The sequence below is a fragment of the Babylonia areolata genome, chromosome 18 (assembly GCF_041734735.1).
Source record: "Babylonia areolata isolate BAREFJ2019XMU chromosome 18, ASM4173473v1, whole genome shotgun sequence".
NCBI lineage: Eukaryota > Metazoa > Mollusca > Gastropoda > Neogastropoda > Buccinidae > Babylonia > Babylonia areolata.
In genome coordinates, this window is record NC_134893.1 from 25,581,854 (window position 1) to 25,609,413 (window position 27,560).

General features: G+C 36.3%; 1 protein-coding gene across 1 annotated transcript; it reads right to left on the reverse strand.

Annotated features, from left to right (window-relative positions):
* Positions 1-857: 857 nt before the first annotated feature.
* LOC143292598 (polycomb protein suz12-like) lies at positions 858-26,990 on the reverse strand. Its single transcript, XM_076603048.1, has 15 exons — positions 26,812-26,990; positions 26,639-26,685; positions 25,801-25,865; positions 24,790-24,855; positions 22,980-23,032; positions 22,618-22,685; positions 21,321-21,543; positions 20,504-20,712; positions 18,650-18,779; positions 16,839-17,056; positions 16,069-16,226; positions 14,906-14,995; positions 9,722-9,827; positions 9,018-9,097; positions 858-8,464 (listed from the first exon to the last, which is right to left on the reverse strand). The coding sequence occupies exons 1-15, from the start codon at positions 26,909-26,911 to the stop codon at positions 8,263-8,265; spliced, it is 1,815 nt and encodes a 604-aa protein (XP_076459163.1). The 5' UTR covers positions 26,912-26,990; the 3' UTR covers positions 858-8,262.
* Positions 26,991-27,560: the final 570 nt, after the last annotated feature.

Sequence of the window (27,560 nt, forward strand, 5' to 3'; positions counted from 1 at the left end):
TCTAAACACTTCACCATATCAGCTGATTTTCCATGTTACTATCAACAATCAGAGGCATGGTTTTTTGGTGTTTTTTTGGGGGGGGGTTGAAGAAACAAAAACATTTAAAATAATACTTCAATGGGAACTCCTGTCTACAATTTGTCATCCTCTCAATCCACTGTGCACAATGGAGGTGCACAACACCACTGACAGATTCTTCACCTCCATCATGATGAATGGGACCATGGGATTCTATGCCTCAACGGTTTGCCGGTCCATATTTAAAAAAAACAACAAATCATCTGATTTGAAATGGGCAAGAACTCTGAAAAGATTAATGGTTCATTATCAGCTCACAATGAGTAAACCTGACTTGAGTGATAGTAATAACTTTGTGACAGAAGTTTTTTTTGACAGTGACAACTAAAATTATTTTTTCTTTCTTCAATTTCAAGGAAACCTGCTTCAGTTATTATTTGAATGATATTTTTTGTTCCAAAATGGATCTGTCTATTATATTAGCTTTAACTTTGGACTTATGATTTCTAAGAAATCAGAAGAAAAAAAAGTATATAATATTGTATCAGAAGATAACAGACTGAATCTGAGTGTGGGATCTGTAATTGATACAATGTCCTTAACTGTCAAGGAAATTGTGTGATAGGAATTAAGATGGACTTCATCTCTCAGACATGTTTTTCCATTTCAAAGACACACACACTAAACTTATATTGGAGAATGAAACCCTTTTGTTTTCTGTTTGGGTTTTGCAGGGTGTTTCTAATCACCTATTTTTATTTTTCATTTGATGAACAAAATTTTAGAATCATCATTATCATTCACAATTCTTTTAAGCCAACCTGTAACAGTGCATAAACATTTTGTGCCACAAATTTATTATTTCTCATTCAAACAAGCTAACAAACAGTAGGAATATGTGAAACAAATGAAGCATGTCACTCACATCTGCTGCATTACTACAATGAAATCTGCAGGTAAATGTTTACAATGACTGATCTATTTCATGACTATTAACGCATCATGGACCATCAATAGATTTTATTACTCTCAACCAACATCAAATACATAACATTTGTACCAAAAGCTAAAGAGAGACAGACAGAGAGGGAGAGAGAGAGGAAGTTGGGGATGTGGAAGATGAAGAGTAAACATTTTTGAAACATTCATCATATGGTAAACAGTACATCTTAGGTCAACACATGCTAAAATCCACCCAGATAAGAAAAGTAGTTATCGTCAGACCAAACTGATGGAAATCAAGCCTATGATTGATGTTGTATGTAATCCAAACAGTTAAATATCATTCATTTTAAAAAGTATCTCAATTGTGTATGTACAATATCTTCAAATACATACATCAAATTTATCACTTTGAATTTGTAAGGCACTACAGAAAACTATGCAGTGACTGACCTTGATCATTTAGCTGATCGTATCCCATTGATTACTGGTGATCAATAATTGCACATAAAAAGAATGTTAGTGTCCAGTTCTAAAAATCAACAGTACACTGGAGTTACAACAAAAAAGTGACAGATAATCTAAAGCTTGTTATCTACTTTTGATGTCGAATCTTCTTATACTGGAAAACAACTCAAGGGGCAATTCAGATCTGGATAGATGTGTTGGTGATAAGGGGTGCTTGTGCAACCTGTGAAAATGTGTTGAGGGTGTCCGCATCTAGAGGCTTGCTTGGGAGAATGTTACATGTCTTGAAAGACCAGAAAATCTTGTGGGATTCATTCAACAGGCATGGTTAAAGGTCCCATAGCTTTTTATGGCCATCAAGGTAGTAAATTCATTTATGCACTGCATCCAGGGCTCAGCATAGGAAGGTGGAGCCCAATCCTTTCCTGCTGTTTTAGCCTTCCCCATCTGGTCAGGTACCCATTCACACGTGGGTGGAGTGAGGAAAAGTGAAGTGTCTTTCCCAAGGACACACCATGCCCAAAAAGGGCATAGAACCCTGATACCTGGTGAACAATGGATCAGAAGTCCAACTCCAAACTGATTATGCCACATGCCTCCTTCATCAATGACATCCTCATAAGAGTGTCAGCTGACTCTGTGACACACTCTATCCCGACATCATCACGGAATGTACAGAAAATGTCTGGAGTCACTATGTACACTTTGCAACACATATTTATCACTGTTCTTTCCAGAGCATTAATTTTCTGTTCACAATCAAATGCAAAAACATCAAATAACTCACACTCAACAATCTTTATATTTCATCCCAATGACACTTTTAAGGAAAATGAATGATATTTTCGAAAGAAATATTCTGCTTTACTGACACCTGACAAAACTGAATTATATTAATAGTACTATTAACAAAAAAGTAATATGCTAAAAAATAAATATGTTAACTTCTTTATCTGTTTTTTCTTTTGGCATGTTTACCAACATAAATGTAAAATTCCAAACGCAAAATCAAAAACATACTCATTATCATACATAGTTTTGGAAAATAAAAATGGATACACAGATCAGAAGTTTCACATTTATGGGGTGCCCCATTAAACTGTCTAATTATCAAATTTGAAGAACATAATTCTACAACAAACTGAAGGCAGAAAATGTGAAAGAGAAAGCACGAAGAGAAGGCGGAAACAAAGAGTTAAAAAAAAAAAAGAAAAAAAAAAGGAAGGGGCAACAATGCTTTTTAAGGTAATAACAAATGTCTTGATCGGGGCACCAATGCTTTTAAGGTATTAACAAAATGTCTTCGTCAATGTTGAAATAAATGTTCCATATCAAGTGTGCCACATACAGAGAGAAATCTTTCAACATCCAATGATGAATGTCACCTTAAGTGTATGATACCCTTATGAAAACGTGACTGTCCTGATGTATAACATATACCAAGTAAAATTTAAGAAGAGAAGAGGTACAGAGATATAGTGCGAATGGTACAATGCTGTGACCTTCACTATTGCTATTGTCTTATCATATTACTGTTGTGGGCTTAGGAAAAAGCATTTGCACAAAACAAAACTTTGTGCATGCAGACCCAGGAGATTTGGTCTGACCGATCATTGTTCCAGGTTTCATGAAAACTGGATTGAGTTAATGAAAGACAATCTTTCTCTTTTTTTCCCTATTTATGACTTTGATCTGTGATCTTGAATTTGAGTAAGATTCTGTTTGTGTTCCTACAATAATGGCACAATGCCAATCATTATGCTAGCTTAATGAAGACTGAATACAAGACATGAACCTCAGTATAGTTTAATGAAGACTGGATGCAATATCTGAGCCCTAGCATGTTTTTTTTAAATATTTTCTTTCTTTAAAAAAAACAAAACAAAAAAACCCAAAAAACCACTACAATAACTCAAGGTGATATAAAAATTTGAATAGCTTACCATGGATACACAACTTTCTGCAACACACAATTCCAAACTGACAATTATTAACATTTGCCTTTTAGACAGTCAAGGGTCAGTCAAGATAAAAATTTTTTTTTAAAATTGCTGCCCAAACATTCTCTCATTAACAAGCTAATACTGAATTTTCGATCAAACAGTTGATCGTCATTACATCTATGGAGAGGCACCATGCCCAATCAATTATCATGTCACTTAACCATAAAGTAAAAAAAAAATTTTTTTATTTATTTTTATTTTTGTTTTTATTTTTTGATGACCACTGCCGTTGCAGGAGAGTCCCTGTTCTTATATTTTCTAATTGGTTATCCACATGAACATTCTGGGGTTTTTTTGGTATCTATTTATTTATTTTAATGTAAGCAGTAACTATGCTGCAGGGTCCATTTCACTGGATGTTTATTTTGAAGTGAAAAAACAGTGGACTAGTGGTTTGCACAGGACAGGAAACAGACCTCAGGCATGAATAAGACCCCTGCTAGAGTCTGCACCATTACGTCACGAAACTGTTATTAAAAAAAACAAAACCAACAAAACTTATTTGATGATTCTGGAAACTACCATCATTGTTTGCTATCCAAATCCTTAAAACATTTATCTGTAAATTATTCAATAAATTAATCAAAAACATGCACATCAACTACATCCAATTATTGTTTTTAACCTAAGCTTGTTGATCAAACAGTTGTACATGCAAAATTCTCAATTCTACCATATTTTGTTACACAGAAGTTTGTGTATTAAAATTCTGTGGAGAAACTGAAAATACACAATTCAAAGGTGAGTTCATCCAAATAAAGTTTCATTAACCTCGTACACACATCAAGCAATATCATTTCAATCTCTTTGTTCTTGGTGTGCTGAGTGTGTACGGTGACAGTGTGCGTGTGTGACTGACTGATGTTTTATTGTTTTAGAATAAAATCAATGGTCTTATCATGCTCATCCTAAACCACTCTGAGTTTATAATGTGAAATTTAGTTAACATATATCCGAAGAACAGGTAACAAGCATTTGCTGAAAAAGCACCTGCGTTTCCACAAGGATACAACCATTTTTTTCTGTTAAGACAGAAAAACAGATCAGTTACATAGAATATCAAACATGAGCATTGAAATGAAAACAAATAGAAATTTATACACCAATTTACACTATTGTTGATACACTTCAGAAGCGAAAAATATTTTCACATCCCATGTAGTTCTTACAGAAACTGAAAGGCATGTTGAATTTCAAATTGAATTGTCACCAGCCAGTTAAACAAAGAAAGCATCAAAATAACAAGCTGCAACTGGTTACATCTCTACTTCACAAAAGTTACCTGTAATTGCACATCTGGAAACAGACAATGTAATTGTCATACATGATTCACAGTAGAGAGGTAGTAACACACATTAGGCTCTGTGCAGAGAGAACACATTCACTGACAATCTTACATGTAGTTCAGAGGTTGTGTTCCAAGAAAACCTTATCCCATATGGGGAATGAATATAACTGTGAAAGGAAGATGAGAACAAGGTGAAATTAGGGGAATGGGGAGGTTGTGGTGAAAGGATTGGGGAGGGTAGGAACAGAGCATGTTCTATTCATCAGCACCAAATACCACCAAAATGTTCCATCTTATCCATTCACTGTTGTTTGCTGAGCCCTCATTGGACAGTTCAATAACTGACATGGAATCTATTTCCCTTGTCCAATTGTTACAAAGCATTCTTTAAAAAGTCAACCTGCTTTACATTCAATGGCAAATGAAAAGACAGTCTGATAACAAACACCACTAGGCAAATAATGGTGCAATGAAGACAGGTAATGAGGAAAATGGTTGATGACTAAAGTGCTGCAGATTAGTGGTCTGATGACAACAATGGAACATCAAAAATATATTACACAAAAAAGGAGCAAAGTAATATTCAACTAATAATGACAAAATGACATCATATTTAAATTAGAAACATTCACTGCAAATATATGACAAAAGCAATCTGATAGGAAACAAATGCTTTATCTGTCTTGTTAAGGCATCAGACTTTTTTTTTTCAAAGTGATGCAAATCGGATGTTAGGATTCTTCCATGATTAAATAAAAAGGGTTCCTTTATCCTATCTAAAATATAACTAAAATAATATAAAAACAACAATTTATGACATGTATGATGAGCAGATTCATCCCAAGGCACTATAGACTTAAAACACACCAACCTCGACTGTCAATTCAAGCTAACTCCATCAGACCACTCACATGCAGACAACTTTACAAACTCAGAAACAGGTAACTACACACTCTAATAATCCACTCCTTTGGAGTAAGCATATTACTGTTTTTTTAAAAAGCAATTTTGACTTCAGCTTCCAAAGAGCTCTTAACTGCCCATTCATTGCAAGTAACCATTAAATGGTGCCATACAGTTAAAAACTAGACATGATCCTTTGTTCAACACATACATCCCCTACACATTGAAAAAAAACAAAAAACTTGTCTCTCCATTCTGATGTGGAAAGCATCTGTGTTAGTTTATAAACACACACAAAGTACTTTTGAGTTCTGATCAGACATATTCAGAACAAATAGTATACAACGTTCATTATCAGTACTGAACAGATGGAAAAACAGCCAGAACCCAAACTGATGCCATGATTATAATCTCCATGAATGGGAATAAGGCATACACATGGTTTCCTGAAATGGTTTGATGCTGCTTGTTCACAAACAACAGCATTCAAGAAATCCCAACTCTGAATGTGATAACTGGATGTGTTGGTTCTTTTCCAATGTTTTGCTGTGGAACACATCAAATGTTGACCACTGGTAACCTAAAATGATAAAATGTCATTAAAGCATACACTGCGGGAGACTTGCCAAAAGTAAAGTCTCAGTATGGAATGCATTAAGTGATAAACAAGCTGAAACAAAGTTGGCGAGACAGTCCTTATGCATTTGTAATGACAATAAACACACATGCAAGGTCTGAGCTTATACCAAACGCTTGGAAATATTCAAATGCTCATTTGAAGATCATTCAATTGCAAATGGCATGAAATATATCCCAGAGGGTTGTAATTATTGTAGTCATCTATCTCATGAATTTATAATAACTATATGACAAATATCAATATTCACTCACACAAGCACATGCTTGCAACAAATACTGCACTCATTCAGCGGTCACTGTGCAGTAAATAGTGACAAACATACACATGGAACACACACTCATGTAAACACATGGAAAGTATTTAACACTAACAGGTAAGTTTATTTAACTTCACAACTACATACAGATTTTACCTAAGGATTCTGCAGAGACATGATAGATATAAGGAACACAAGAACTGACACTTAGCAGACAGCAGATAATTATTATTATTTTATTTTTATTTTTTCCTCCCCTATCATCTGCATCATTTCAGTGGTCACTCATCCGGAGCTCACTTTACACAGCCACACCCAGGTTTGTCTATTGTAGGCCCAGTGCTGACAGTCCACAGGGAGCTACTGATGTTAGGTCACCATCAGCCACACATAATGGCATCATCTACTTTTCACTCTACTACTGATCTATACCAACTAAGAGTCTGAAAGATTGGCTGCCATGCCCACAGCTGAAAATGCTGCTGACTCAAAATGCAAAAATCAGGATCACAGTTTAATTTAATAAACTTCCAACATGTGGCTTTGAGAGAGTTGCTCAAATTTCTGGTCATCACTGCAGAATCCAGTATCCCTTGGAAGTGTAGTGTAAGTTCCTGCCAGTTTCAAACCAAAACTGATCATCACGATAATCATCCTAATAAATCACACTGAAAATAGGAACACTATCTTATTCATGGCCCTTGTTTTCATTCCCCTCCATTTCTGTACCCTAGGTGATTCACATTCAAAGTTTTAGAGCTGGTATATGTCATCTTCATGGATACATGACATGCTCATCAGTATGGTCCAGTATGAAACAATTACAGTCATTCGTGGACATCTAAGCAGACATCAGTCCACCAGTCTGACTACAGGTCTACTTTCGTAGATACCTCGTAGTGCCCTGACATCAAATTCATTTCCAATGGATAATGATGAAGCTGAGATGGTGAGAACACAAGACTAAGTGTAGTAGTAAATGTGGATGCCAGGATAAAATGGCTATGAGAAATGCCACCAAGAAAGATGGATTGGGGATGGCCAGGGGGATAAGGAAAGGGGGGGCGGGGTGATGAAGTCTTGAAAGGCGGACTTTCTGGTCTGGATTAGCCAAAAAATACACATAATTATGGTTGCTGGTATATATGGATAGTGTAGAATTATAAAGGGGGACAGGGGATTGGATTCAAACATGTTTTAACAAAATACAGTTCACACAATTGCAGTCATATTTATCAAAGCCATCCATACAAACATTCACTGATTCCACTGTCTCATCAATCACAGACATTCACTGTTTCCACTGTCTTATCTATCAATGAAAGAGAATGAAAATTTTTGTTTGTTCCACCAGCTGACATGCACATGTGTAGTGCACTTGTCAACATGTGTCCTTGTGTATTTTCATTTGTCAATGAATGGCTGATGTTGTTACCTGATGACTGTTTTTTTTTCCCTTTAAGTAAGTTTCTACATGAGCAATGTTCAATTTACTCAGAAACAAAGATTCAAGCACAAACACAGTACTCCTATTGTACCAAGCATTTTAGTATCAATCTCACTCTATACTGCTGATTCAATAGTTGCCATGTTAAGAGTCCTGATGTGTGTGTTCATTCAGTCTCACAATGCTGCAGGAGGATACTGCAAGTTACACAACTGGTTGTTGAAATGTTTCCATCCTTTCAATAGGAATCAACACTGCTGGAGTCATCAGCACCACTGCTATTCCAACACATCATCATGCTAGTTCCATGGAATCCCTGAGATTCTCCAGCATAGCAAATGTCCGTTGGACAACTTCTGGACGGATAAGGCTAAAATCAAACAAGTTGACCAGATGGACAAGTAAGTTGCGGGCAAGTTTCTTCTCTAGGACCTCTCTGCCATGCTCTTCCACAAATGAGAAGCATGCCTTTGGTATCTGACAGTCAGCAATGTAACTGAAAATAGAAAATCACAAATATCATTCCACTGAGACTTGGCAAAAATACACACGGAAAGTAAATTAACATGAAAATGCCATGGCCACTTATCCAACTCAGAAATATCAAAGTAGAATTTTTAAAGTCAATTGTAAGAATTGACATTCATGTTATTTGTTATTAATCTTTTGCTGTCAAATTGTAATGCCATACTGAAATAAAAAACTTCTGATTTAAGTAATACATGGACTGAAGGAGGGATTTTTCTCATCAGCAGTGCTGCCAGTGAATGTGTCAGACATTCTCTCCTCCTCTCCATCCTTGTGTTTTTGTGGACCCACTCCAACCTCTTAGTGTCCAGCTACCAAATGAATTCTCCTTCCTTGTACTTTCCTTCTTCTGTTAAAGTGGTCCACTCGAAATGATTTGGGTAAAGACAACTGATGAATTTGTAGTAGAAAAATTCAGGCATGCATTACCAAATTAATGTGATTCTCAGCTATTTCTTTTTCTGTGTCTGTGGGTTTGTCCCTAACTACCCTATCCCCAAATCCATGAAATTTGTACTTACTCATGTTTCATGATATGTACATTCCACATCTTCATCAACTCCTTTTCACCTTCATTCACATCTGTGAATTCATCAATCATCTGCAATGAACAAAACAAAGATGCATTTCTTTCAGAAAAGGAAAACAAATCCTACTCTCCCCCAAATATGAAAACTGTATTCCATCTCAGACAATCAATGCATAGTTTGCGTATAGAACAAAGTTTGTTACAATCTCTCTTGAAGTGATAATGCACAATCACACAGAACCAGAGCATTCTCATTAAATATAATTCATAACAGTAATCTTAAAAGAAATAAGTAATTACCTACAATAACTCAACACCTAAAACAAAAAAACAAAAAAGTGTTGAAATTAACATTCACAGACATACTAATCTGATCATCTAAATGTAGACACAATGGACAAGTCCACACCTTCAATATACCTCCATTAACTATTCACAAGTGTAGGTCTAACTGCATGACAGATGATAATGTAGGATATATTTCTTAAGGAGCAACTGCAACAACAACAACAAAAAAAAGCAGCAGCCAATGGTATGCACATTATGATTGTTGACAGAAGATACTGCAAAATGCTCACATCAAGAAAACCCCTCCCTCTACATCAACCCCCTCCCCTACCCCTCAACACAACTCTGTTCCAAACTTCCTCTCCAACATGCCCCCACCTTCCCCGATTCTAGTTTCTACTGTCTCACCATCACTGTTTTTTGGTAGAGCCAGGGTGGGCTGTTCTCATCTTCACTGTCCAGATCAATCTCTTGAGGCCTCATGGGCTGGCATGTCACTGAATGAAAATAAAGCCTGGCAGACAGGACAACTATTGGTTAGTAAAACAACCTACAGACTGAACGTTAGCTCAACATTACCCCTAAAAAACACTACCTTTGGGAAAAATCTGACCATATTCAGACAGCAATCTAATTCATACGCACATCCATACAAAAGACAAGCACTGAGAAAGTGACTTATTCAAATACAATGGAATGACATTTGTCCCTAACACTGCAACCAGAGTATGTCTTGGTAACAATGATCAAGACCGAAACCAGTGTCAATGGTTTTACCAAGATATTTCCTTCTGAAGATTTTATACACCATGACTGATACTATACCTCACCTTTCTCTCTTTTTCTTTTTAATCACTTTTTTAATAAACACAAATCTTTCATCCTTCACAAAGTGAAAGGCACAAGAGGCATTGAGGATCTTATCAAACTGGTGCAGCTGGCATTTCTGGTTTAATCTCAGACAACAAGAGAGGACTGTACAAGCTGTTCCCCTAGCACCAGTGGGTGTATCTGATCATGATGTTGTTCATTTAATCCCAGCCTACAGACCAAAGATACAGACAGAGCCAATTGTGAAAAAGAGTGTGAAAGTTTGGACGTCAGAGAGTGTGGATGAACTGAGAGGATGTTTTGATTGTACTGACTGGAGTGTGTTGACTGACCCATGTGAGAACGTTCATGAAGCAGCTGATGTTGTTACATCTTATATCAGTTTCTGTGAAGACATGATAATTCCGACAAAAATAATTAAACTTTTCCCGAACAACAAACCATGGATCTCAAAGTCTCTCAAAACCATTTTAAACGAGAAAAAGGTAGCATTTCAGTCAGTGAACAAGGATAGGAAACTGATACAAAAGAAGCTTAGAGGGGAATTACGAAGGGGACAGAGGGAATTCAAATCAAAAGTAGAGCAACAGTTTCAGACAGGAAAAATGGCAGATGCATGGGATGGGTTAAAAATTATCACTGGAGAAACGAAAAGGAAAACAGTAGCTTGTGAAATGAAAAGGGATGAACAGCTTGATTTTTCAAACAAACTGAATGATTTCTACTGTCGCTTTGAAAGGAATGATCTGGGAAGGGAACTGGATAGTGTTATCTCACAGTTGCAGGAAAAGATCAAAGATAGGAGCACAGGTGCGGACTTTGAGATCGATGCAAAAGTTGATGAATCTTTATTTTTAAAACTGAATGTCATGAAGGCAATTGGCCCTGATAATATCTGCGGAAGATTACTGAAAACATGTGCTTCCCAGTTGTGTCATGTGTTCTGTAAAATTTTCAACTGGTCTCTGAAGGACTGCTCTGTCCCCAGCATCTAGAAAAAATCCACTGTCTGTCCTATCCCTAAGAAAAAGAACCCAGTCGCACTAAATGTTTACCGTCCTGTTGCCCTGACTTCAATAGTGATGAAATGCTTTGAAAAAAATTGTTCTCCACCATCTTCTTTCTTTCACTGAACAGCAGCTTGACTCTTCAGTTTGCTTATAAAGCACACAGAAGTACTGACGATGCTATCCTAACTCTCCTTCATTATGCTTTCCTTCATTTGAATAACACCGGATCTTTTGTTCATATCCTTTTTGTTGACTTCTCTTCTGTTTTTAACACAATACAACCTCATCTCCTTGCCCTCAAACTGCTAGGCTTGGATGCTGATCCGAAGCTTACTCTTTGGATAGTAAGTTTTCTTCTCAATAGAACTCAGTCCATCCGCTTTCAATCTGCCCACTCTTCTCTAAACTCTACTTCTACTGGTGCACCCCAAGGTACAGTGCTGTCCCCGGTTCTATTTACACTGTACACAAATGACTGCAGAGGCACAGAGGAAACTCCTGTCATAAAATATTCTGATGATTCAGCTACTGAAGATCTGTCAACTCTGATGCTATTTATTTCAGTGAAATTAAAAAAGTTCTGTTCTTCTTGGTGTGAGGAAAACTATTTGGATCTCAACGTACTGAAAACAAAAGAAATGTTAATAGATTTTCAGAAAGACCCCTTGCCTGTAGCTAACCTTGTTATTGATGGTCAAACAGTGGAGAGGGTCAATGAATATAGATATTTAGGGACTATCTTAGACAATAAGCTGACTTTTGACAGAAATGTTGATTCCATTCATAAGAAATGTCAATCTAGAATTTTTTGTTTACAGAAGCTTAGAAATGTTGGTATAAATTCAACTATTCTTCAAAGTTATCGATGTTGTATCGAGTCCGTGCTCACAGTTTCATATATGTGCTGGTATGGAAATTTGGGAGTGAGTAATAAGCGTGTTTTGAACGATGTCATGAGTGCATGCAGTAAAATTGTGGGAGTGAAACAAGCTAGTATGCAAGAGCTGTATGAAAGTTGAGTGGTTAAAAAAAGCAGGCAGATAGCAAGTGACGACACCCATATTTTAGCAAAGTATTATGAGCTATTGCCATCAGGACGACGCTACAGAACTTTTAAGTTGAAATCCAGAGCTCTGAAGACTTTTATTCCACATTCAATCCACCTTTTAAATTCTTGAGAACTCTGTGTGTGTGTATGTGTGTGTGTGTGTTTGCGTGTGCACGTGCGTGCGCGCACTCTCATGTGAGACGTGTGAAAGTCCATGCATAATAGGTTGTACCTTGTTCTAGTTGTGGTGTGTGTGTGTGTGTGTGTGTGTGTGTGTGTGTGTGTGTGTGTGTGTGTGTGTGTGTGTGTTTACTGAGCTTAAAAACGTGACAATTGGTTATTATGAACGTGCAATATGTAGGATGAATAATGTGCAATATGCAGAATGAATGTACAATGGAATATGTCCAATGCTAACGTCCATATTCTAAATATATTTCTGTTAATAATTACGATGTAATAATTAATTGCAATGTTATAAAAGGGAATATGTGAAATGCTTTTATTTGAGAACATATGTTTACTCTTGTTTAATCAAGTAAACCGCGTGTGTGGGGTGGGGGAGGGGATGGGGGGTGCGGGTGTGTGCTGATTATCTGGTTGTGGTTTTCCGCATCTCTATCTTTATTCTTATCTTATCTGTCTATTATAATCAATGTGCAATATAGTAGGCTATGCTTATAATTATATTCAAAATAATGTTTCTTAATTCTTTCTGTTTTTACTTTAAGAATACCAGTTATTACCTGCAGTGTGTGGATGTATGTATGAAACGGTGTATGTGATATTTTTTACATTTCTGTCTTTGTAATATTCGTAAAAGCTGTTGTTGACTTTTACAGTTATGGTCCCCATGTTGTTTACTTGTCTATGTTGTGATAATGCACCTGACCAAATTTCTCCGGTTGGAGATAATAAAGTTATTCTTATTCTTAAATAATGCAGAAGGCATAACAAAGTACATCCTCTCAGACTGAAAAATACACACAAAAGCAGAGGAACCTGGTGTCAAACTTAAATAGGCAGTTATCCTTCATTCTTTCAATCCCCGCTTTTTTCCATGTAAGAAAGAATAGTGTATGTCCTTTCTACTGAATGAGTGAATTATGTCCATCATTTGGAGTCAAACAGACATGTAACATGTAAAATCATGTGGCAAAAAAAAACAACAACCAGCAATGAAAAAGGAATGTTGATAAGCAAAACAAAAACAAAAACAAAAGTGTTCCATGATCTGCATGCAACTAAGGTGGGAAAAAAAGGCAAAGAAACAAAAAGATTTGTCACATGACTGAAGGGTCGTGGTCGACACACAAGATCAGAGATAATCTGGCTGGGGATACATGGGTCAATGTGACCCAACTGATGTCTTCATCTTCAGTTTGACTTCCCATGCCTGGGAGGAAGGTGACAGAATGGATAAAATGCTTATTTTCCAATACAATGTCCACAAGGGTCTGAGTTCAAATCCCACTCTCGCCCTTTCTCCCAAGTTTGACTGGAAAATCAAAACTGAGTGTCTGGTCATTCAGATAAGACAATTATCCAAGGTCCAATGTGCAGCATGTACTTGGGGCACTGAAAGAAGAGCCCATGGCAACATATGTATTGTCCTCTGACAAAATTCTGTAGAAGAAAATCCACTTGACAGGTACACAAATATATATGCATGCACACAAGGCCTGATTAGCACGATGGGTTATGCTGCTGGTCAGGCATCTGCTGAGCAGATGGTTTAGTGCAAATGGATTTGTCCAAACTCTATGACTGGTTTTATAGCCTTAAGAATGTTTGAGTACAAACCACAAACTTATAATTATTCATTTATATATTCACAAGTATGTGAGACCAACTGTGAACTGTCGGCCATATCTATGTCAATGGCACAACTGTGTCATCTTGACCAAATAAGTGTCACCTGACTGACGATCTTAAAATATTTTCCCATTGCTAAATATACACGAAAAATGAACAATATAGGTGATAAAGAAAAGAAAGTACTGTATAACAATCTTTCCATTTTTCAAGAATTTTTCCAGGTTTAAACACACCCCACCCACCCCCTTCCCTGCTCTGAATAAATTACAAAAATTACAACAAACTTTCAGTCTCAGAAAATCATGAAAATAGCTAAAGAAAAGCAAGAAAAAAAAAAGTAAACTGAACATTTTATTGTCAGGGAACAAAGCAGCCTCAATCAATCAGCATTTCATTATTCAATGTTTATCATACCTATCAATCTTTCAAGTAATTCCTGTCTTTACCACAACCTTCCAGTTTATTATCTTTATAATATGAGCAGCAATAGCTTGCTGATAATTCCCACAGAAACCAACCTGAAGGTGAGGTAATGGAAGAAGAGTGGTAAATCATGTTCTTTATTAAATGTTCAACTAGTCAAACAACACACAAAGGCAATGAACAGCCCTGTTAAGATGGTCTCTCACTTTTTTAATGCATATCATGCAGTCATAAAACTGAAACTTAATGAAACTGATATCAAAACTGCAAAACATTCAAACTCCTACAAAAACTGCAACAAAAAAAACCCTACCAAAATATTTTGCTGACCCCCAGGGGATGAAAGGCAATTTCCCCCCGTATAATTATCCTTCATATATGAAGAAAGTAAGTTTCACTGATCTGCAAAAGATGTACTCTGTAAAATCAGGAGTTAAGTATCAAAAAGAATAGGTCACTGACCTGTTATGACCCTGTATGATCTGTCTGTTGATTGTTCCATCTGTTTCCGGTTCATAGAACTCTGTCAGAGAGGGGAGTGGCCGCTTTGGTCTGATAACACAATGACTTAACACTGATTTCTGAACATTTATATGGAAAAAACAGACTGTAACGAGAAAAGACAATGATGGACAATTTCAAAGTTTCATTCAAAATGCACTGAAGCACTGAAATTGTCTCTAAACTGATTTGCACATCTTTAAGAAAATGATTCAATTCTGCAGGATAGGACACAACTATACTGTCAATAGATGCACAGAATTTTTTTTTTTTTTTTTTTTTTTGTGGCTAAACTACATGTAACATTAAACATATAAACCACAATAACTTCTAGAACATGAACATTCATGAAAACATACAACACATTAACTAAAGTAATAAGATTAACATTCACTGGGTTGAAAAATAGAAGAAAAAAAGCTTGTCATTGACACTGAAATATAACTTAAACACATGTACAGCATAATCACTCAAAACATTTATGAAGATAATCATGCATCAAAATAGTTTGTGAATAAAATTTATGTAGACCACATAAGAAAACATGCACCCGAACACATGAAATAAATCATAAAAATAAGTCGTAACTCGCCAAGTCACATACACACTGAGTCAACACGCCTATCCCCTAAACACTGACCATAACACATATCCACATCAGGACACACTGATAACAATGCTTCAGCCACTATCACATAATGAATGATTGTGAAGATGTAAGTATAAAAGAATAAATAAAGAATAAAGTAGAAAACAGATTAAACAAAAAGAGAACAGATCATCTCTGTTATGAAATTTCACCATCACGCACTGACTTGATAACTGACACAAAAGATGGTGACTTTCAATCAGACTCCTTGCATAGTTTAAATTCAGGAAGACAAAGTATCCATTTTTAAGCAAGTATGGTTTCCACAGAAGAGTCCAGAGAGCTTCTCAGATTGTTCTTCACAAGTTTTCAAGTTACGTTTGTATGCCGATTAAAAAAAATGTCTTCTTTGAAACTGGAAACCAAAAGAGAAATAGATCAGAAGAGAAGGGGAAGTGAGACAAGATAACTAAGCACACACAGTAAGAAAAGAGAGGAGACAAAGAATGAATGACAGAAAAACTTTATGCTATACCTGTACACAATGACATGAGTGACTGGTGATCGACGCACTGGACCTAGACGACTGAAAGCATAGCCAATGTGTGAATGAACATCCTGAGGGTTTCCAACATAAGACCCATCGTACATGTCGTTCAGTGTCACTTCTATCTGACCACCTTTCTGCTGAGGCTGCAACCACAAAATCACATCATCATCCCCATTATTTTTAAAATCAGACAAATATTGGAAAAACATCCTATCAAACTAAAACATAATATCCAATCATACTCTGTCCCAACACCCCAGCTCTAAATTTCAAACTAATCCAGGAACAGACCCTCTGTTCAGTCTCTTTACGATTTTCGCAGTATCTTATATTTACAGGCTGTATGAAATTCTGTGGCTTCGAATGCTAAAAATTGAAGTGAAACATTCAAACAATTATTATGTATTATCTATTATTCACTTTAGTGTGAAAGATACTTATCTGAATAGTACCTCCTTGAACCTCTGAAAAACACACTGTCACTCAAAGGAACTTCCACTCAAGTACAAAAACGTCATGCTCAACAACATTTCTTCGTTACCAAGACCCCACAAGATAGTCAAGCTACATATTCTTACTAAATTTTACATCTCTATGACAAAGTTAACAGGGGATTCTTGAATCAATGTTCATGTGAAAATAGTTTTACAAATATCCTTTGTTTGGACAGATATATTCATAAATAGCTACAGTTCAGTTGAAGAGTTACTTCCTCTTTTTCTTAACAGTCAGTTAACAAAGCCATTCTTACATACCACATAAATAAAGTTAAAACGTGGGTGTGATAGCCTGAGATGTTTGAGGAGACCGAAGAGAGTTGGACACAGCAGAGAGCACCAAGGACATCTCAGGTCTTCCCGCACTTCTGTCTGCTGTCGCATCAACTCTCCATTGCCGTACTGGAAAATGTACTGCAGCTTCATCCGTTTTCGTGGGGTTGTCTGATTTTCTCTTATTTTGTTGGCTTTGGTACCTGAATCAGACATGTCCCTTTATTCATACGTGATAAAAAGACAAGAAAGTTTTGATTCATCAATTTTACCCAATTAAACATACAAAAAGTACACAACACATGACTAATTTTCAAATTTTGGTTTCTAACCTTTCTTTTCCACTAACATCTATTATCTTATTCCCTTCCTTACTTATCAATCTTCTGATATGCATTACTAAGCCGTTCTTAAAAGAAAAAATCTAATAGCCAAAGTCAATTTCAAAGATACTACTTGTGATTCTGTAAGTACAATGTAAACATCAGTATTTGAACATAAAAACTGAATCTATAAAAATTTCAGATATTGGGAGCATGGTTCACAAATGACATGAAGGACTGCAAAAACGTTAATCATGCAGAAAAAATACAAGAAATTAAAGGAGGGAAAAGAGAGAGGGATTCAAGATTCAAAAACTTTATAACCAAAGGATAAAGATTTTAGTCATTGCCTACTCTTCCAACCTGTCCTTGTGACAATAAGAACAGTAACGTTAAGACACAACAATAATAACAATGGTAAATACTACTACTATAACTACTACTATGACTAAGAGAGAGAGAGAGTGTGTGCATGCATGTGCTTGTGTGTGAGAATGCTCATGTGTGCACATATGTGAGTGTGAAGGAGACAGAGAGAGAGAGAGAGAGAGTGTATGCGTGTGTGCATGCATTTGTATTATTTTCCAATTAAGTGTGTGAATGTGTGTGTGCATGCGCACATACAATTCAACTGTGTCTGTGCAAGCTTGTGTACCTCTGGCAATCTGGCTGTTGATCCCAGATCTAGATAAAGTAAACTGACTCTTGCCATGAACTGTTGTGCCTAGTGCCGCATCATCGGCTGAAGCTGACATAATTTCAGAAAGCACTGACGTCAATTGCTACAAATTGTTGTTTCAATCCCTGCAAGGTCACTTGTGCTTAAAGTGGCAAATGTTTGCAGCTTTTGCTGAATGAACAGAGGGTCAGGGATGGAGTTCGTGTGCACTAGTGTTTACGAGTATCAGTCTGTGTGTGCACTGTGTGTGTGAGTGTCTGTATGTGCGCACATGTGGGTGTGCGCACACCTGTGCATGCGTGTGTAATTTGCTTTTCACAGTGATATCAACAAATGCCATGTAGGGATCACTTTTTGTTTTGATCAGCATTTTGACAACTGCGGGCTGGACTTAAATCGACCATTAGGAAACCTGCAACTTTAATTTAGGCACTCTGACAAGTCACTCTCCTCTCAAAGCCTGTTCACTACGGGGTCTATGAACAACGCTTTCATAAGAGCACTCCGTTTATTATTTTTGACATGTCATCAGCAAACGATATAGAACGGCCCATCCTTGTTGTTTTTTGTTTTCCCCCCCAGTAAACAGACGTTTTATGTCAATCTAATAACAGATTTTCCATGCCAAGACAGAAGAGCTGCACCCATGAAGGCCTGACAAAGTGCATTGGGTTATGCTGCTGGTCAGGCATCTGCCTAGCAGACGTAGTGCAACCTACCTACATTTGTCTGAACGCACTTGAGGAACTGAAACTCCCAATATTTTAAAAAATTATGTACAAAACATGACCCACCTGATAAATAAGATGGCCCCCTGGGAGATGAGTTGTCATGAGAATGGTTTGAGTTGCTGCCTCCTTCATCCCAAGCAAGGGTGAATTTAATGGTAGGAAGTTTGTCAAACACTTCAAATGGTTCCAAAGCCTGTAATGAACAGAGAAAAACACTGTTTAATCATTTGACCATGTACATTTCAAAATTGGCAAAAAAAAAAAAAAAAAAAGATCTATTTGTTGTTCTTGTTTATTTTGTACTTTTTTTTTCTTTTTGCTTTTTAGAAAATAAGGATTGTTCTCTGAATCTGTGAGAGTCTGGGTTCAAATCCTGCTCTTGCCCTTTCTACCAAATTTGACTGGAAAATCAAACTCAGCGTCTAGTCATCCGGAGACGATAAACTGAGGTCCTATGTGTAGTACACTCTTGGTGCACTGAAAAAGAACCCATGACAAAATTCTGTAGAAGAAATCCACTCTGATAAGTACACAAATATATATGCATGCATTCAAGGCCTTAGTGTGTTGGGTTATGCTGCTGGTCAGGCATCTGCCTAGCAAAAATGGTGTAGTGTATATGGATTAGTCTGAATGCAGTGACACCACCTTGAGAAACTGACTGAAACTGGTTGGCTGGCTCTATTAACTGCTTATTCTAACAATAATATATATCTTTTTTATCTGTGAAATAGTATCACACTGTGAGCACATGATAAAGGATTCATTCGTTTTTAAATAAAACACCCAGTAACAAATACTTTTCTTATACATGAAGAGATGAAAGCTTTCGACAACGCATACCAACGTATTCAGTGAGTGTTTCTGTTAGGGAGAGGAAACACTTTCCTGCAGGTTTAAATTCACACAGTTTGGCACATCCAAATGAAACAATACATCCATAAAACACTGTCCATACAATATGTAATGCAGTCTGATATCATATATTGCAACATTAAAGACCTTAATTAAGAATATTTTTCTCAATAATAGCAACCCTAATTATAGTAAACAAAAATTTGATACAAAAAAAAAAAAAAAAAAAAAAAAAAAAAGAGAGAGAGAGAGAAATCTGTAGAAAAACATTAACAACAAAACAAAAATGCTGACATCTTAAAAAGCTTCCAAGACTCAATCTTGTTCCAAATCACTGTGTCATGCCTGCACCAGAAACACTTACAACAAAATATTTATGTACCAAGAGGCTTTTACACATGACATTCAGTTGAGTAAATGTGATCAAGAAGCCAAAATCCAAAAAGGAGTTTGTCCATCTTTTTTTTTTTAATTCTGTAGTGTTTCAGGGTAGAATATCAATACGATTATGGCAAATACAAAAAGTGTAAATTGCACATACTGATCCTTTTTTTCCTTTCTCACCATCAAATCATAAGTTGTCTGCTGAAAAGTGGTGATTCCACCAAAGGCAGCCCACTTCTGTCAGTGTTTCACTGTTTTATTTCCATGCATATTATATGGTTTACTCATTATTTGAACAAGTGAGTATTAAAAACAAAATCTTGGTACATTTTCCTTTCATTTGATATATACTTTCATATACTTATCTTCAGTACTTTTTTTTTTTTTTTTTTTTTTTAAATATAAGCAAATTAAAATCATTGGCGTGTTTTTCTGAAAATGTTCTCAGCATAGACTATAGCAAAACGTACTAGCAGTGAAGAGGTTAACAAAGCAGAATCTGTCAAACATAATTCTTGATAACTGGAAATGATCCAGAAGCGACCGAGAAAACCACCCGAAGAAAATCTTGCTGATCCGGTGGTGGATGAATTAAAACATTCCAATCCAGAAATGTTTTAATCCAGAAGACTTGCAGCCTCACATTCAGGGATGCAAGACGTTAACACTGTAAATCACCTGCGTGTCCTCCACCGATAGCCATGATGCAGCTCTCCCAGGTGGCACTTCACGGGGCTGAAGATCAGACAGCACCACTTGGTACTGCCCATTGCCCAACAAGCACTGACAGTTGCGGTCATACACTCTCAGTGCTGCTCCCAACAGCAATGGCTCCTCTTCATGGTATGACACACGACCATTTTTCCTCCTCTTTTGGGGAGGCTCATCTGAATCAGAAACTAAATGAGTACATTGTGATCCATTCATTTCAGTTGATTCTTATACAAGTAAAAATAACAGTAGCATATTCATACTGGGCATGAGGGATTCCCTTGTCCAGACAATTCTCTTCATATAACATATCGTCTGTTCCAGAGTACTTTCAGTTTGTATCATGTATGTTCATAATCCTCTGTGTTTAGAAAAAATCCAAGTCAACTTTCCTGTCATACTGATGAAATATTAATTAAAAGAACCTGAATCACATTCATGTATGTTTTACATGAAACGGAGGACCCTCAAAAAAGTAATGTTTACATTAAGACATGGTTGTATTTCATTTGGATCTGGAATAATATTAATATTAGAATTTATGTGAAATCCTCATATAATGGCCTATCCCATGACACATAGCACCAACAACTGTACACTGGGACATACAACACTGAACATCACAGCATATAAAATTATAATGACAGAGTATACGAACAATTTAACTGATATCAAATTAATTCATCTCATGTTCATCATCACAAATGTTCTCTGTAAATTTCTAATAATAAACATGTAATTTTTGGGCATGCATAACCAACCATTATACTACAATTATACACACCATAACAATGCAAATCTCCATTGTACAGTCCATTTGGTAGGTTGTGTCTGATAGGACATGTAACCTTCACAAAGAGACCTGCTGAACGTGCCAGATTGCCATTGGAGGGTGTGAATCTATGAGTGATGGTGGACCCATTGTCTGCTGATGAAGCCAGGCTGGGGTTGATGGGCAATCTTGTTTTTCCAAGGCTGACTTGAGATGGACATGGTGCATTAGCTGACTGTTCAGAAAAAGGACATTTGTTTTAATGTCATATCTAACATTATGAAATCGGCATTCTCAGCAAAGTTCACATTGCTTCATATTATCATAATATGAAGACTGCTGTTTTTCAGGAATTTTCCTTCTAACATAAAAATACACTTTGTCTCATACTGTTATTTCTTTCCTTAAATAGTTAACCACCAAACAACTCTTTTTTGTCCGTTTTTATTATCATCAACACTGATCAACTTTAAACTTAGTTATTATCAGGTTTTGTATGTCATTAATTATTGTGGCATTTCAAATTTCCTACTGTAAGCTACCTTATCACAATATTATGTTTTGATGAAACTGAATATATATATATATATATATATATATATATATACACACACACACACACACAATGATAGGATGGTGTGAAATTTTGCATTTGCGCATTTAACAAAAACGTAGCATTTAAAATACATGAAAAAGCACCATAAATCTGTCATAAAAAAACCACAGAAATAACAGTAATAGAACACTTCAGCAAATATGAACAAATATATAAGCAATGTCCCAATGAAAGCAGTAAATATCAGAGTAACCTTTGCTCATAAAAGGGATGAAATAACTTCAACTCTAGCCAATGCTAGTATGCATTTCACATGATAAAAATACATTAAATCTGGCATTCAGATGCATTCATCAACTGTACAAGAGAGCTGTGACTTCTCCATGACAGGATACCAGGACTTTTACCCCAGGTGCATACTGCATGAGAGCCTGAAAGCAAGTCATTTTTAACCATTTTTAAAGTGTGAAACATAATTGTTCCCATTCAGCCACCTTCAGTAAAAATTCAATTATCTGTTTTAAACCTTCCTTAGTTCAAATACCTGAACATCGTTTTCAGTAAATGAAAGCTACTCTGACAATCAGAGCATCAACTTCAAGTTTCATCCTTCAGACCATTGTGAGCAACATGTTTTCACTTGGAGTTTGTGTAAATGTGTAGCCCAAGTCTAAAACTCTATTGTGAGGATAAGTAACATGCAAATTATATGCATGCCACAGTGTCTGGTGAGCGTTCTGCACATACAATTACCTTTCTTTTCCTGTGTCCATTTTTCAGCATTTGTATTTCCACATCCGCATGTTCCGCATCAGTCTGGACTGAAAAACAATCAATATTTTCATTCAAAATCAACCACACATTTCATTTATTTGAGGAAACAAATCTCCAATATTTCATTCCTAGATTTTAAAAATGGTCATTATTTTGAAATCAAAATCTTCCTTCATGTAACTCGTAAGAGGGAGTTGAAACAAATCTGTAATAACTAACATGGACTATATATCCAGAGAAAGAGATATATATCTACATACATATATAAATATACATATATATCAATCCCCCCCCCCCCTTCTTTCTGCATTTACAAGGATTTATTCAAAATACATACTTACCATCAGGACTGAAGAACCCAGTGAATTTGACTGTCAGAGCATCTGGTTTATTTCTGTGAGAGAAAGATTATGACATAATAAAAGCAAAGCATCTTGATGAAACCAGTTGTTTTTTTCACACACAATCAAAGATAACTCAGCTTGTTCAATTTTTTCAAAATTTCACATCACAAATGAATAAATAAGCCATATCAAAGAAGTATAGTTGATGCTGTGTGTTTGTGTGTGTGCACGTGCGTGCGTGCACAAGCATGTGTTCAGGTGTGTATTCACAAGTGTTGGTCATATGCTGACACTGGTCTCAAAATACACATAATTATTTAAGATTTATGAGCATCATGTCCAGAAATTTAAAAATGGACCAGTCTACTGGAATTCTGTGAATTAAAATCTACCCTACACCTTACAGAGCAAATCAGGCTTTGAAGTTTACAATGCCAGCAGTGCCAACATTGTCCTGACAAGTTTGAAGCACAAGCGCAATGAGTTTCTCAAGGAGGCGTCATTATGTTTGTAAATACGTTACACTTCATCTGCCTGGCAAATATCTGACCAGCAGCATAACCCACTAGTCAGGCTTTGAGTGTGTGCATATGTTTGTCTATCTACCAGGCTGGATTTCTTTCAGAGAATTTTTTGCCACAATTCTTTAAGACATTTGTTCAAAGTTGTGTGTGTTTGTTGATGTCTTTTTCAGTGTGCCAAGTGCATACTGCACACAAGACCTTGGTTTACTGTCTCATCTGACTGACTAATGACTAGACAGTCAGTTTGATTTTCTAGTCAAACTTGTAAGAAAGGGCAAGACTGGGAATTTAACCCAAACCCTCGCAGACACAGTATTGGCAAATAAGCGTCCTAACCATTCTGCCTCCTTACAAGCACTATGAACATATCAAATTTAATCTGAAGACAATCCTGCCAATGACAAACACCAGACAGAAAAGCTACTTTATGGGGCAGGAATACTGACACGGTGACAGTCTGTAAATATTAAATACTAAAAATGTGGACAGCTAATGATTCACATGTTGACAACCCTTTTGAGATCACAATCCAGATGACAGCAAAGGTCATGGCAGTCAGAAATGAATACTCTTTTAAAACATACAAGAACATCCCAAATGAAAGTAAACCCTCTCTCAGATTTCACACCCCCTTCCCAATCTTAGAAACTGAGTCAGAAAAATAGAACTTTCAGTTCTATTCCATGTCTTCAACTCATAGTCATAAGGGTTATTTCCAATAAAGTTTCTGGTTTTGAGATTGGATGCTTACACATATTGTCAGATTTCTGACAGAACTTCAGGATGTGTATGCAAAGGGGATTAAGACAAACAGGTCTTATTACACTGATCTGAGAGACTGTATAACCTCCAGACTTGACCAACCAGTCCCTATGAAGATTTGAAGTGAACCATGGACCTAATGGCCCTTCTAGACAAAACATAAAGCCCAGCACACTGACGAACATCTGTCAAAATCTCTAGACTGCTTTGTGGCATAAATGTGATCAAGCAACACCATATGTTTGCATTGTTTGAAAATGTTTCAGATGTAATGTAATCAGTAATGCATTGCATACAAATGAGATATGCTCATTCTTAAAAGATGTGTCTTAACCAATTGTGAAATCTAAACGGATATGACATTCCTGTTCAGAATAACAAGCCATTACCCTCCAGGTTTTCTGGCCAAATCAAGACAATACAATTAAACATGTAATAAGCACACCTCAATTTCAAAATTGTACACAGCAATACCACTGTTTGGCCACAGTTAGTGTAATTTACAACAAATGTCTCCTTACTTGTGTTGGTCTTTCTGGTGCTTCGCACTCACAGTAGCGAGAATGGAGTCGACTTTGAAAGTTTTCCTGTAAGATCAAAAAGAATCATTCAACAATCATATAAAGAACATTCTTTTGGTCATTTGTGTATTCCTACTTTCGGGAGGTTATCGGCCGTAGTTGCTCTCTTTTTCTCCGCATAGGCGGATAGTAGTTTGCACAGGACAGGAATGTCAGACCCCTGCCGGAGTCTGCACTAGTTGGGTCACAGTTAAGTATGTGTAATTAAAATAACATTAACAGAGCATATTATTACATCTTAATATTATCATCAAAGAAAAATAACTTTTTAATCATGCTTCTAGTTCTATTTTTTAATGGTTTTATGCCATGTATAAAAAAACAAACAAAAAAACCCAACCCAACACAGCATTAAATTCAGTGTTAACTCAGTATCTATCAGATTGTTGAAGCCAACAATAATCCACATACTAATAATTATTTCAGACAGGAGCCAAGACAATTTCTTACAAATGTGAAAATATTAGAGTCATCAAAAAATCTGTCATTTTTATATGTATGGCAGTTGGTGACTGTTTTTTCATCCTTTGCACTGTTTGCTGGATTAAAAGTTTTACTTTAAGTTTAACACATTGTGATTCTCACTGAGACCACAATATCACTGATTCAGTGATTGTATACAAGTGATTTTCAAATAAATAGTCAGTCTTTAAAGTTTTTATGTTTAACCCCTTTTTCCACACAGCTTACTTTTTTTTAACATTCTGCTCTTCTCACTCTCTCCCTATATTTTTACAAGTTACCCTTGTGTCTATGGAAAAATAAAATGACATTTGACATGTCTACTGTTCCACTTAAACATTTTTTTTTAATGTTAAAAGTAATATATAAAAGTAAAACTGAACTAATACTGGGATAAAATATCATTTTAATATTTTTCAATCTGTATCAAATATCAATTTCTTGGAGTTATTCCATGTGAACGAAAGCAAGACACTCAAGAAAACCAACCTTTTCTTATTTGAAACCGAAGATCTTTCTTTCATGTAGCACAATGTTCTCGGCAGAAATACCGGCTGAAGAATAAAAGTATGTCATGTTTATAAACATTGTCAAGACTAGTTACTAAGAGGCACATCTTAATAACATCCTACAGTAGTAGTTACATTTACATTATTTTAACTATCATGGAGAAAAAATCTTATTTCTATAGTGTGTGTGTTTGTTGATATTATTGTACTTGTAGCATGTGTGTTGATATTATTGTAATAAACTGACATTACTGCTGAAAGAACAAAACGTTCTGTCCCTACCGTTCAAAATTCTGCACCAAGCACACAAATAAACTTTGAAACCTACAGGCTGTATAGCACTCCCTAATTCAGCTTCCTCTGTTGTTTTTTTTTGTTTGTTTTTGTTTTTTAATTTTAACTCTCTCCACTATCAATAACATAATGATGGAGTATAAGATAATCTATATTTCTCTATAAACATATGGACAGGTGAGAGGAAGGGTGACTAAGAGATTGAATGAAAGACTAGGATTTATGAATGCCATTTGATTTACACTTATTTTTCAAAACCTAAGTCTTCAGTAACCATCTTTTTTTCTTCATTCTTTCTGTTTTCTACCACTGAATGTCCAACAGACTTTTAAGTCATACACTAAACATGTCACATGTGTGTGTTTGTCATCTTAACAACAAATTGTAAAACCTAATTACAAAAAATTGTGATCGTCATATTAATTCAGTAGACACTGATCTGTCTCTTTCCTTTTTTTTTTTACCAGCGTTTGTTCAGTGTTGTACGGTTTAAGAAAACCAAAACAACAAAATCATTTTCTCACCAAAACAACGTGCCTGGATCGTAGATACCTGTAGATCTGAGTTGGCTCTGCAAATAAAGAAATATGCCGATTAGAATAAACCACATTCAGTGTTGTAGCTGTGAAAGCTGTGAAAATTATCTCAAAACATGGTGAAACGGTAAACGACTGTCGATTCCCAGAAATAGACCTACTTTCAAATGCTTGTAAAAAGAGCTCATGATCGGCCTCAATGTTGTCCGGGGTGGGTTCCGGAGTTGGTATACTATCCAATTGTCGCTTTTTGGGTCTCATTTCGCCACTTACACCCCTAAAACTCTAATTCCGCGCGAACATTCATACACAAAGCACATTGGAAGAATCAAGACGGGCTTGCCGAACAAACCGGAAATGACGCCAAAATGATCTTAGCCAATGAAATGTAACAGCTGGATGGTGCGCGCGTGTTAGCATTGCAACAAGGGCAAGGAATTCAGAATGTCTTTTACTCATCGCCTTTCAGTTGGAAAAGATCTCGTGAGGGCGTTATCTTATGTGCATGATCTTGAATAGAAATTGAATCTTGTATAGAATATATCATTTGATAAATTTGCATAATTGAATGGGAATCAGTCCGATCCTTTACAAGACGAATCGCGCGCGCGAGCATGCTCCCACATTTTGACTCACCCGAGTGATGCTTCATGCTCTTTCATTGACAATAAGCAAACGTATTCGCTCTCACCTGTCATGTCTTCTCCAGGGTATTTTTAAACTGCGGAGAGACCTCGAACCAGCATCGATAACAGAATTATGGGAATGTATTAAAATATTTATAGAGTCACAAACAGAAAATGCGTCACTGAGTCACTTGAGTACTGATGCCGTGAGGTTGAAATTCAATTTCAATGATATGTCAAAGGGCACACACACCATACACACACACGCGCGCGCGCGCGCGCGC